General features: G+C 36.3%; 1 protein-coding gene across 5 annotated transcripts in view; it reads right to left on the bottom strand.

Annotated features, from left to right (window-relative positions):
* The window catches only part of GABRA2 (gamma-aminobutyric acid type A receptor subunit alpha2), a 56484-nt gene that overhangs the window by 27495 nt on the left and 14951 nt on the right, over positions 1 to 14038 (bottom strand). For all 5 annotated transcript variants that reach the window (XM_040556023.1, XM_040556019.1, XM_040556022.1 and 2 more), the window contains exon 4: positions 1783 to 1850. In XM_040556023.1, coding sequence (XP_040411957.1) covers positions 1783 to 1850 — 68 coding nt within the window. The remainder of the gene's footprint in view (positions 1 to 1782; positions 1851 to 14038) is intronic.

Below are 14038 nucleotides of genomic sequence, written 5' to 3'. Positions count from 1 at the left end.
AATTGGTTTAACTTCATCTCCCAGTTTTTCAGGAATGCTGTAGATGTGAGGACTGTGAAGTCATGCTATACTAGAGTAACAAGGTCAAGTGATGGTTCATATCACCTTTGCATATAGTGTGGATACCCATTTTTTATAATTCATGATAAACAAGAATCAATTCAGAAACTTAACATCATTAGGAAAAACACCTCAAGAGAATTTGACACATGCAGTGTCAAAAAGAAAACAAATATGCCTTTTTTTCTATGAAAACAACTTTTCATGTGAAGCATCAGTAATTTATTCTTCGCAGTGGAAACAAAGCTCAAAAAATGAAACCACCACAAAAAATAAAAAAATAAAATAACAGAATGTATTCTCAAAAGCTGTGATTGCTAGTCAGTGAACAAATACCTTTAAAAACACACATTGCACTATAAATAATATTCAGTTCCATTGCAACCTAGCATGTAGAATCAAAATGCTTCCTGTTTTGTATGATGCATAATGTGAAAGTTTTCACAGGAAAAAAAAAAAAAAGGTAAATATAGACTGGTTTTAAAAATATTAATCTTCTTATGCATATACAAAGACAGTGTGTTATATTTCATATATTATCAATGATGTTTAAAATTCTTCATAAATAATTTTATCACTTTTTCACCACAATTACACATAACCTGCTTTGTGTATCTCACTTAGTCCTATGTCCATTCATCTGGTGTACATGTCTTAGAAACATAACAACCCAGATACTCATAGGGCTCTCATATTGTAAAGGACCAGCAGGGAGTGGTAAGGGCAGCTAGATGAACTTTCTGAATATGTCATCCTTCCCTTCTTTCCTATCAGAGGTGTTTTATCCATGAAGATCTTCCTTACCAGTGCAACACATTCTCCCTAATCTGCATCTGATTTGCAGTGAGCCTACAAAGGACCCCTTGTCTCAGAGTTTTTTTCTATTGCTGTTTTCATGAAAAATTGTGATCCAGAGCAATATTTTGATACTTTCTTTCTTTATAATGTCACTGACTTCATTTAGATGGTCCCTGCTAACACTAGTAGACCCAAGGACTATGAAAACCCTAAGCACTCAACAAAAACTATAAACTTTTGGTTTGGGGCTCGTAAGAATATAAGGCCAGAAAATCTTGCTTCCCTGAAATATTTTTTCATGTGTTATCATTACAGAAATTTTTGCTAAAATTCAGTTCACAAGGTGATCCACTGATGACTACATTTATATGAATTTCATTAAAAAAAAAAAAATCCATAAAAAAAACTTACCAAAATAGTGGAAATTTTGATAAACCTTTTTTCCACAATGTTAGTTTACTAAACAGTGCAAATGATGCAGGACAGACTGGTAAAACCACACAATTGGTGCTGATGAGCCAACTTCCAAGCTAAATTTCAAGAGTATTTTTGCAAACTAACTCCAGTCAAGTCCCACATTGTGTGCTCTTACAGTGCACTTTCCAGTTTAGTTTCATCCAAAAGGAATCCAGTTTGCCCACCTCAAGACTGCTCCAGAATATGAACCATAAGTACAGTCAAGGGGGACAATAATCAGGAGATTCACTGGTACAAACTGGACAGTTAATACAGATGTACTTATCATCTAGGGTCTATAAACCAATTTCCATCTTTGGAACTTCTGAGATTTGGTACTTCCTGACTTCAGGAAAATTGCTCCTAATCTTCCCACAACAAATGAAAGCAGAATACAATTTTAAAAGCAAGTTTATAGCATATCTCTTTACATCTTTTACCACACATGCAAAAGACTCAGAAACTCACCATATCTGTGTCTGAAACAGGTCCAAAACTGGTCACATAGATGTTAGTGAAGACTTCAGTAATACTATCTGATAAAAAAAAAAAAAAAAAGTAATCACTTTAAATCTATAGTACTTCAAACTCTCTGTACAAAATTCTGCAACATTTTGAGCAAGTTTATGCCCTTATTTATTCCTCTGAACCAGAATCCTGTGGTAAATACTTGGGGTCTCTACCCCACTTAATTACACTGTGATTACAAAGAGGTTATCAGGCAAGAGTTTGTCCCACTGTGTAGTTCACTTCACTTAGACGACTATACAGCTATCAGAAACATATTTCCCATATCTCTACCAGCAAAAATGATCACACTGTATTGAACTGAATGAGGTAGTACAGTTCTAAACATATAATGCCTTTTTTGCAGAGGTATTATCTCTGTTTTTGCAGATAATTCCTATTAAAGCCTTTCTAGTTCAAGGCTGTTTTCTTCATCCTGAACAGTTTTTTTCAAAGCCAAAGACAAGAAAGAGGTTACAAAACAATTACAGACTACACCAAATGTAGCACTCGACTGTGTTCTATATTTGAATTGGATATTTTTTAAGTGGCATGCTTTAGCATAATAGTTCTTTCCCTTGACACGTGATGGTCTTGAGATACTGCTGCAGTACTGTAAATACTGTAAAAAAAAAAAAAAAAAAAAAGTGCTTCCCAATCATTGGAGCCAGACAGCCATGAAATCAGAATATTAAATATTGTACTGCAGGGAAAAATAATTGCTGAGTTTTCTGTCTTCAGTTTTCAATTAGACTCAAAACTGAATGATATTCACTAAGAGGGATAGCACACTCAGGAAATTTCTCACAGCCATTGCCAGCTGCTGTCTGCATTCAAGACAGTCAACACGAGGAATTCTCTGCCTTAAAGCCAGTTGCTGGCTGGATAAGAAATATTTGAATACAACTAGCTGCACTTTGGCTCAACCCAGAATTTTCCATTCCTAAAAAAAATACATGCCTGTGACATGACTGATCCTGCTATGGTATTACCATTTCTATATTTAAGCATCATTTAAAATGGATGGTTAATAGTTTTTATATTGCTAAAAGCTACCTTTTGACAAATATGTGGCACAGACAGATTTTATGTGTAATTGTACTGAGGCCAATAATCACTGCCCTCTATTGGAAGAAATCAGCAGTACTCACCCATGGCTGGAGGAGCTCTACCAGCCACCAGGCAAAGGCAAGACTCTTACATGTGTGGCTGCACATAGAGCACTGTATTATCAAAGGGATGTAGCTGCACCCAAAGCAGAGATGGAGGTGATACAGGGCTTTCAGTGAACTTCTGGAGCATGATGAGAGCACACTCCTGCACTTTCACTTTTAAGGAAACTTGAATTTGCTTCCTTAGACCAACACTAGACACATATTCTTTAGAATATAAGACTTGGGAAAGCCTTTCCTCCAAAAAAAAGAATCTTCTTTCCAGGACTGTCATTGCTTTTCAAGCAAATAAATAAAGGCTGACTGTCACTATGTGTCATTCAGGCACTCTGAAAGTTTAGAAAGCACATTTTCCCTGCACATCTTGAGAGTTGTTTATTTGTGTGATAGAGATCTCAGTAATTTCTTCTGCAGCATCTACAAAAAAAGCAGAGTTGATTTCTACCCTAAAGAGTTTACAAACTAATTTTAAGTCAATGGACAACAGAAAGTGCTGTGTCTGCACCGTTCTTAATATTCAACAAACATAAATATGTGTCTGGCTGAAGTATAATACTGAAACAACAGGCACAGTTCAGAAGACTAGTGACTGCATGGTGCCCGTGGGAGACTCTCCAGAAAAAGAATTACTCTCTCCAAATGGTTACCTGGCACAGGGTGAGATGCAATGGAGAAGTGACAAGACAGACTACTCTTCAGGGGGTAAAACAGTGCTGCAGGGACTAACTGTGAAATTTGGCCTGTACTATAATGACAACATACAATCTTAATTACAGTTCCACGAAAACCAGTGCTGTTACAAATATATGACTGACAATCAAGTATCCCAACAGCAAAGAACCAGCGTTAATTTCAATTATACTGGTATAATCTGAAGGAACTCTGTCAGAGGCAAGAAAATCACTTGGCAAATCTGAATCTCAATCTGTTCCCCCCCCCCCCCCCCCAAAAAAAAAAAAAAGTTATGGTTGAAGCATGGTCCTCTTGTAACTTCACCCTAATGATACCAGTTGTTTGCATCTGACATACTATTTGTCTTTACAATTTGCATGTAGTAAATTAAAGGACATAAAATCTTCATGTTTGCCTTGCATTTTAAGTTTTTATATTAAAAATAAATAAATAAATACTATATCCAATCACATTATTTCTGTTTCTGGATACTTCCTGTAATTGTTGAATTGTTATTACAACAGCCTGTAGATTCCTCCTGTTGGTGTGCATTAACCACTTCAAATCAGGGATCCCAATTATCCTTGAGTCAAGGACTAAGACTGAGGGAGAGGAGGAGGAATGGATGGGGGAAAGACGAGGCATGCTATCCAGAGATTCTCAGCTGTAAGAGCTTCATTTTAGGTCATCATAATTAAGATAAGTACTTCAATGCATATAAAAAGTACTGGGGCAAATTCATCCCTGATAGCTTCAGGAATAAGAATGAATACAAATTAATCATAACCATTATTTTCTGTCTGCTAAAACTGCCTTTAAGCCATCATAGCTCCAGGTAGTGATGACAGAAATAAGTTTCACGCAACCAGTTGCTTTTCCCTGAAGTGAGGGTTCATCCTAACTGCAGGCACTCCACCAGGCTGCTTCACCTCAGGCGAGAGTCACATTGCAGCTGAGAATGAAGGGAGTGAGCAGAACATCTTGAAACACGGTATGAAGAGAACAAGAGAAGTTGGAAAGTTACAACAGATAAGAAGACTGAGGGAAAAGGAAAGATAAACAAAAACAGAGCAAAAGAAGATACAAAAAAAAAAAAAAAAGACTGAAGAACAGAAAAGAGGAACTGGCAGACTCTTTTCTGCCTCCTCTCAACATTCTGCATATTTTACATTTCTATTCATATCCTACATACAAGGAAAATGGTCCTTAAGAAGCAGAAATGTAATAAATCTTGAATTATTCCAGTTATAATCTGTTATTATTAGCAGACTGAGCCTTGTGCCTCTTCATTTATTAGTCTACTTACTGTTACAACAAAGATTCATCTGAATTACAAATTTGAATGCAGTGTTTCGTAATCATTATCTATGTAGAAAAAAAAGAGAATCCTTTTTTGCAACAAACATTCTAGTTTTCACTTTGAAAGAATACATGGTTTTCAAATAAACTCCGAATTAGAGCATATCATTTTGTCCCACTAGTAACTTACTGAAAACAATTCAGAGAAAAAAGGACAGTTTCAGAAGACTTTCGGATGAGAATTCGTCCAGCAGGCACCACAGCTACAGGCTTTATATAACTCACATTCTGTTAAGAACAGCACTAGTTATCACAGTCCCTCTTAAATCACTGGAGATTCAAACAGTTCTGTATCATAAGTACTTCTGCAAAAGCCAGAGGAATGTACTCAGCTAATAAATGTTCAACGCAACATGCATTTGTGTACACATCTACAGTTTATTTTTGTGAGAAAAAATAAGGTCAAGGTTTTTCCAGTATAAAGTCTTTTTCTTAAATTGATATGTCAACACCTCACTGAAAGGCCTGATTTTTGAAAGTGCTTATATCAATGGAAACCTAGTGCTTTTGAAAAACAGTCCAGTTTTTAAAGAACTGTTTGTTGGGAGGAGTGGTGGGTAATATTTATACTTGTGATCTCTTAAGTTATTCTGAATCATTTCCTTTGAAGATTGAAAAATGAACCAGGAACAGGAAAGGGTAAAAATGTAGTTTCCACTTCTGATGTTCCCATTAAGGGGAAAAAAATCTCAGGTATAGAATATGATATATTCTATCATTACACATGCCAACATTACACAGACTGCCCTGAAATTCAGCAAATATAGCTCAGCTAAAATAATTTTTTTTTTTTTTTTTAATGAAAGCAGCCACATTGTTAAAAGAGAAATATAGCCTTATCTGACTTAGCTTAGGCTAATTTCTCAGAAGACAGAAGCCAAAAGTAGTTGAAAAGAAATGGACAGTTAATAATAAAGAGAGGAAGAAATGCCCGTCCTAAAAAAAAGCAGTAAATGCAAGAACTGTTAAGATCATGTTTCAGATGATTCTCAAACACTGGTTTCTTCTGATTCCCTTTCCTTATTTGATCTGTCATGCTATCGATATTGAAAAAAAAATAATCAAGAAATTAAAAAAGTATTAAATACACCAAACAGCAGAAGATTTATAGATCATATGTATCCTTAGCTGGAAGGTTTATTGTGTGTTTGAATGACATTTAGGATTTTATAAACATTAATTATAATAACCTCTCTCTGAAGACAATAATTCTGCTATCTGCGTTTTTCCATACTTGGGAAGCTGAAGCAGAAGGATTAAGCAAAGTATAAATAATACAAAATATAGGTGTTTGCCAAATCTGGATTTAGCTGTCCAACATTAAATATCCACATTGAAAAATGCTCACTGACTTGTCAGAAATTATAAAAGGAGTTCAGAGCCTAGCTGGAGTCGGTATCAGTACCTTTGTCCACTTCACAGCACCAGCTCTCCTGTTCTTGGGATACCCTCTCTGGTGGTATGATATACTACCAACTTGTTCCTTAGCAGAAGAGCTGGCTCAGCTAAAGTAGACCACTTGGCAGAGAATTTGCAGTGGCTGAAATGTAAATCAATCACAAGTTGAGTAATGCAGATGGTCAGAAAAGTCATATGAAAAGGTTCCTCATCAACATTTACCAGTTGTCAAAAGCAGAAACTTCCACAGTCAATTCAATTTTGAACGAGATCCTTTGGAACACCACATGCCAGGCAGTTTTCAAAACCTTTCTGCTTTCTTTCAAATGTCCTTTCTCATACTTTGAGGCAGAATTTTCTTGAAACAATTTTTCTAAATATTTATCAAATTTGAGAATAATAATTGTTTTCCTCATTTCTTCTCTCCTCACATCATAATAATCTACAATCCTTTCTTCACAGAGAGTAGAACGAAAACATGAATGGCTGGTTCTAGATCTGGATCTAAAATCAAAGAAGAAAGGAGTGTGCTCATCTTGAATTCTTTGGAGTGAACCATCAGCAAGGTTCTAGATGTCCCGTTGCAAAAAAAAAAAAAAAGGCCACATTATCCATCTGTATGAAAGGGCTATCTTCACATGAAAACAGGCTAGTAGATTGGGTTGGAATTTTTATGTATTCAAACTTTTAGTCATAGAACTAAAACTGTAAGTTCAGGGTTTGGACAGTTAAAATAAAAGCCAATCCGCCTGAAGTAATCCAAAACCATCAAAAATACTTCTCGGTGGGACAGAGCTTTTAAAGTATATATATATATACGCAGTTTTAATGCATGGCATGAAACAATTTCTCTTTCTCTTAAAAACATTATTTTAAATGTAGAGTAAATAGTACCCAGGAGAACACTGCAAGACTAACTGAAGGGCTGCTACAGCATGCATAAAAATGTGAAAATGAAATATTGTTCTTTAATTACGTCAACGAAAAATAAAAAACGAGATGGAGTTGGGAGTGCTGTGGGAGAATTAATGGAGGATTTCTGAGTTTTTGTGGAAATGTTGTCAAAAGCTTGATGTTAGTTTAATTATTTTGCTATTAAAAAATATTTAACTGGAATTGACATTGTTCTGACATTGTAATATGGTCTCCAAGGACATGCTTGGCAGTGTTGCCCAAAGGTTTTGAAATTGTCATTCGTAATGCAAGTCAGGAATTGCACAGGTGAAACAACCAGGGTCTTAATCCATCAAACACTGTTTGAACTCAACATGCTGTCCTTATCTGACAAGCTCTTTAGTGTGTCTGTTGACAGCTCAAGTCACTCTCCGGCTGGAATAGAATGATGGTCAAAGAAGGTCAAGCAATGTGGAGCCGTGAGAGCAGTAAAATCCATAGGAATGCAGATATTTCAGAATACCGTTCTGCCAGTTCTTGTTTATATTTTGTTTTGGCGCTTTATATGACAGTTTTATCTAGCCAACTACTTACCATCTCCATTCATTATCCACTGTTAATTTAGAACAGTTTCAAAGCTTCATGGACATACACAAATACAGTTCCAGTTTGTAAACTGAAGTGGGCTTTGCAGAGGAAGCGACTTCACTTCTCTCCTTGACATGAGTGTTTCACTTCCAATAGCTTCACTCTATCCTTGATCTACTGGCAAGACAATTTCTTAATATATGGAAACTCCTCTTTCAAATCTCCATCTTTAACAAAGTGTATGTAGAGTGCTTATCATTAAGACCTAGCAATACCTAGAAGAGTGACTGTTAACAGTTACTCTCTTTGTTCTCTTTGGTATAAATGAAAACAGAATCAGGCCCTGTATTTTATTTCTTGTGGTGTTAACCAAAACAAGAATGTGCTCTCTGCTACTTCTGTGGCAAAACAGTGGTTTGTTTGAACACTATCCGTAGCAGTTTAACAGTATAAAGGATAATCTGACAGTAACCTAGAAAAGGACAGAGGTTTATGCTCCAGACGGACACTTTGGGCAGTGGTGAGGGAGCAATAATCTGCTACACCCAGTAAGAGATGCCTTTTCTTCAAGAGATCATTGAAGTTTTATTCACATATAATCCACCTGTGCTATGGATTAAAGAACTCCATCCTCTCAATCACTTAGTAGGACATTAGTGGAAAATCTGAAGAAAGGAGGAAAACATATACTGAAGACATACTGGAAAGACACAGGAACTGACAGCCAGTAAGCCAACAGACACAAACAGACTTCCCTCTGAAGAGCTTTTATCAACAGACATTATATCATACACTAAATACACAGCTACATGTAAAGACTGTCAGAGACCCTACAATGGCCTACACAGAACTCATGAAGTTGGACAACCCATAAAAGCAATACAGTACCTTTGAAATAAATACCATTGTGTCATTCAGACTAACTGAATTCCTGGTCCTGAGTGGGAGCCCGTTTTTGACTTAGAATTTTTCTTATACAAAGTAATACTTATGATTCTGAAATTGAACACAGCGTGTCTGAAATAGAAGAAAAATATAAACTCTAGGGGAGATTTACTGTAATACAGAACTTCAATTAAAAGTAGGTGTATTTTTAGAGATGAGTATCTTTAGAGACATATATACATTATCCTGGCTAAAATCATTTAACTTAACTGTCAGCATCCTTTTCTTCTGGAGAAAAATATATGACTTGGTATAACATTTTTCTGGTATGTTTTTAGCTAACGTCTTTTTTAGGTATAGGTTACCCACAAAATGTGCACAGAATGAAATGTAGGCATATCTGCAATTCACATAATGTGATATTGTCTCCGTAATCAGATAATTACTGGGATTTGTCCTGCATGTAAGATACTGGTGCAAACTGTAAAATAACTGTTTCCACCTAGCAAAATAAAAATTAGAAGTTCTCTCTGTGATGATACATTTACACATTATAAAGACAATTTACACATGCATATGACAGATTTGGGCTTTAACTCTCACTCAAAAAAGAAGAAAAGAACATAGATCACATATACAAATGTTATCCTTACTAATTTCCCTTCTCTCTCTACCAATAGAACTTTAATTTACAAATCTCATTGCTTCAAGAAGCAAAGTTAAATATATTTCCAAAGGGATCTATAAATGAAAAGCTTAGATCCAAGTGATATTTGAGGCACAGTTTTAACTTTATTGTGGGCTTCCTACTCAAGTTTAAGAAAGTCACTGAAGGGTAGGGCTAACGACAGACCTTGGTGCCCAATTATCCTTTTAAGTACATTGGACAAGCTCCGCAAAGCTGTTTAAACTTCGAGTTTCCACTGAAATCAATAAAAGTTAATCTGAATGTCTCAGTGGTCCAGATCATAATGACTACATTTTGTACTTATATTTGTTTGAATCCCCCTTAGTCCCAAACTCCTGTCTAACATTGTCCGTACCTAAAATTCCCTGGCTGCTTATATTTCCACCTTAAGGCAAAAATATCCTGATGCTGCCAAGCAGCCTAAAGAACTGGCTCTCAACCAAGTCCCATTGAGTTCCTCAAATTATATATAATTACAAATTTACTGGGCCAGAAAGACACTTAGAAAGAAAGCTAGAAAACAGAGACCGATTCCACAGCCTCATGGGATGTAGCAGACAGAAACTGAAGTCTCTGCTCAATATCTAATTATCTATACAAAGCAGAACAATTCCTTTCAAAGACTGAGGAAACATGCCCTATGTTAGAAAATTCACCTTTGTGGCCAAGACAGACCCCGATACACAGTAACTGAGTTCATGTCTATGCTTTACATCAGTAAAAGCACATGACAAAGATGCTATCTCTCTCCCAAGTTTTCATCATCCCAAGCTATCAGCTCATCTCACAGCTCTGTTTTCAGGAGATGAGGAATAGCATGAGCTCTAGAGGGGACACAACAATGTGAACAGAAAAAGTAGAGATTGGTAGCATTTTCCAACCCAAACTTAAATTTTTCACCTGTGTTGGCAAGAAATAGCTTCTGCTGCATGCCTCTCTTCAGCACTTTTAATTGCTTATCTTGACAGATCCACACTGAGTTTATTGGCTTTTAAGCTGCTTTTACAAACAGTTAAGGGTATGTCCACATCATTTCCAAGGAGTGACAACATGTCTAGCTTTACCTATGTTCCACAAAGGAAACCTGAATGTTTGAAGCAATTAATTCCACTGTACGTGTGGAAGCTAAAAGCTAGGCATTGCCAAATCTAAGTCTATATGGGGCAAATTGGCCAAAGACTGTGAATGGCTTTACAGTCCAGCAGTAAAAAATATAGGTCTCACTCTGTGCTCTGATACATGAAACAACCCCACTGGAAGGGACAACTCTCCCAGAGCAACCAAAAGCCCTATGTCTAGTTAACACAGTTGGAAAGTAGGAGACGTGGATTCAGATAAATTTTCCGAATCAGGTAAAAAATAAATAAGATGTTTAAGCGAGAATGTACTGCGTTCCTGATGAGAAGGCTATTGTACTGTCTGGCGCAACCCATATCACATCAGGCCAGCCAATGAAACAGTGTCTAGCTTGAATCCTGCTGCTACTTAAGCACAAGAGAGGGCTTGAAGCAAATCAGAAGTGCAAAAACTAGATACTCTTGGCCATTATTGTTGGACTTCACAGACATTTGGCACCTCAAGCAACATTTTTACAATCTCAGTATCAACTGCCAAGTGATTAAAATAGCAATTAATTATTAATTAATTTTAGAAACTTAGATTTTAGAAACTTATATTCTAAAGTTTTTCTTTCTTTTTTAAAATGTTTGAATTTGATGACCTTTATACTTAAAGTCATGGGACATCCTGTCAAACTCTTCTAGGCTGATTTCAGGTTTAACCTCTGTACTTTATTCCAAGTCACAGTATTTACAGATCATCACATTTGACACACTTGCACTGCCAGCCCCTTCTGTACTCCAAAACACATCTCCCGATAAAAGTATATAATTTTAAAACAGCAGCATCTTTACATTCTCTTTACAGTCATGAAGTGTCTGAGTCTGAAATTTTTCAGATATGCCTTTACTGTTCCTCATCTCCTGTAATACAGGCCCAGGCATTATTCTCACCAAGATCACTCAGCCTTGATTTTCTGCAGGTTGGATTTCAGGAACCACTTTGTCTTATGTTTGATAACATGTCAATTTTACAGTGAAAGTACACGGTTTGAGAGGTGTCTCTCCTTCAGTACCTTTCAACAAAAGCAAATTCTCATAATATCCTGAAAGAGCATGAGAGATCCCTTCTGCACCAAGGAGATGTGAGATGGCCACAAAACTCTAGTGACACACTGGACTGACCAAAGAATTGTGATAATACATACAAGATTGCACCCTTTGGCTACACGCTGTTTTCCTAAGCTAAAACAGACACTGTCCCAAGCGCTTATTATCCTTATTAATTACATAATGAATATTTGAGTGGCATGCCACAAGCCACTGACATCAGTGAAAAAGGCCTTCCATGATGATTGCAGTCTTCAGAGGAAGCCTGTGTAGAATACCTATCTCTGTGATCAGCTACATCCAAAGAGATGGAACCCTGAAGCTGAAAGAAATTGGGATGAAGCTCTGTAAACAAATCTTGTCTAATCTGCGGCAAACACTCATTTTCATCAGCTATCAGCATCTTTCCACGGCTTGCTACTATTAGAGCAAGGTATGAAATTCACATGTTCCTAAGTCCCAGAGGCTGAAGGAGTTCCTCTGGGGATCGAAAGACTTAAGAAGCATTGAAAATTATGATTCTTTCAGATCCAATTATAGTGAGTACACAGTTACTAAACATATATACTATACAGTCATTAAAAATGGAGCTACAATTCTTTTTTCATTTGCTAGATCTGCACTTTGCATCCAAGCTTGAGAGGAATCAATGGTAGTAAAAGGTACTGCCTTTATTTAACAGAGCTGTATATTAGTGGGCACTCAATGATTGTTATCTTTTTTTATTTTTTTTGCAGCAGGAGCCTCAAATATATATTTTAATAGGTAACGCTGCCTAAAATACTATAATCATATTTCAGAAGATTGTGACACAATTAAAAAAAATAGACACCATGCTAATCCATCTATCAACCAGTCAGCAGATCCTATTTTAAACCAGCTGAAATAACTATAAAGTACTGGCGATTAATGTTTACCTAGATTATTCTAATGTTCTCAAAAAAGTTAGTGTGGACTTACTAAAATCAGCTGAATGTAGCTTGTATGTTAACACCCCAAAATACCCGGAGTGCATGAGAACAGACAAGCATTCTTTACGCTTTCCTAATCCCTGCAATTGCTGATATGAAGGGAAAGGAGAAACAGAGGTATGGGCTTTGAGACACAGCACTGATCAGACTGGCTGCTGAGATGCCTTCTTTTATTCTTAACATATTTTGTTTAGCAGGACAACCCATGGGATGACCACAGATAATAAGCTTCTTGCTAAACAGGACAAACAATGAGTTCCTGGTTTAGCCCAACAGAGATTATTCATATTAATACTTAAATCAAACATGTAAACCCTGAATGAATTAAAAATATGGACAGTTATGGGGGCAATTTTTTTTTTATGTATTTTTTTAATCCCACTTCAACATGATACAGACCTGTCAGTTATTATTCTGTTATCCAGTTAATAATAAAAATGGTCTTACATTAAGGCTGTGTAATGTGCCTACAAGAAGTATACTGAAGGCCGCAAAAGTACCATGGCTGAGTCTCCAAGCTACTTTACAGATAGCAGTGTTTCCCAGAATCTCCTCTAAAGCATACTCCCAGAGTATTCCCAGAGCTTGGATTAGCAGCCTCCAATTCGTCTTTTATGGTTGCTCGGACAAAAGAATTCCCATCTGGCTGTCCATGGGACTTTCAGAACCTGTTCAAGCTTCTATATGTGGACAGGTGTATATATATGGGACAAGATTTTCCTTTAATATTAAATTAAGTTTTGTACAGGCAGAAAATACAAAATGATTGTCTTGGCTACACAAAACAGCATTATTAATTTTTTTAAATGATGGTAACACGAGTTTAATTAGAATCAGTGAAGTCCCAATTTCTTAATGTACATATTCTCCTAAGCAGATACTTCGGCTTTCTGAGAATGCAGACAGCATTCACCACAGAATATTATCTTAAAACATTTAGTTAATTTAAAATTAGCCTTTTATGCAGTAGCAAACAAGATTATCTGTTCATTTTTCTTACGGTCAACTGAAGACAAAATGCCTGGCAACAAGAATATAGAATTCTCTAACTTCTTTAACACCCCACAGACTGAAAGGTATTATTCAGGATGCGACCATTCCCTTATCTCAAACAACAGGCATTTATATTTCTCCCTCTCATCTTTATTTAATGATTAATTTTTCCAGGAGGAAAACTGTTGTTCAGAAACTATATGAGGCAATGCAGTACCAAGTTCACATTTAAAGATCTAGTATAAAGAAGTTAATGGTTTGGTACTCAGATAATACTGGGGACACTAATAAAGACAGTCAGTGAAATACCATGGCATACCCTCAGGATGACAGAGGGTTTTTATCAACACAGAACTTAATGTAAGGCTCAAACTTCTGCTTTTTCTCATTTATATACTCTATACTACTGTTGCTCCTCAACTTCTTATT

Source organism: Cygnus olor, chromosome 4, assembly GCF_009769625.2.
Source record: "Cygnus olor isolate bCygOlo1 chromosome 4, bCygOlo1.pri.v2, whole genome shotgun sequence".
NCBI lineage: Eukaryota > Metazoa > Chordata > Aves > Anseriformes > Anatidae > Cygnus > Cygnus olor.
The sequence above is the reverse complement of the archived record's forward strand: the minus strand, read 5'-3'. Positions and strand labels throughout refer to the sequence as shown.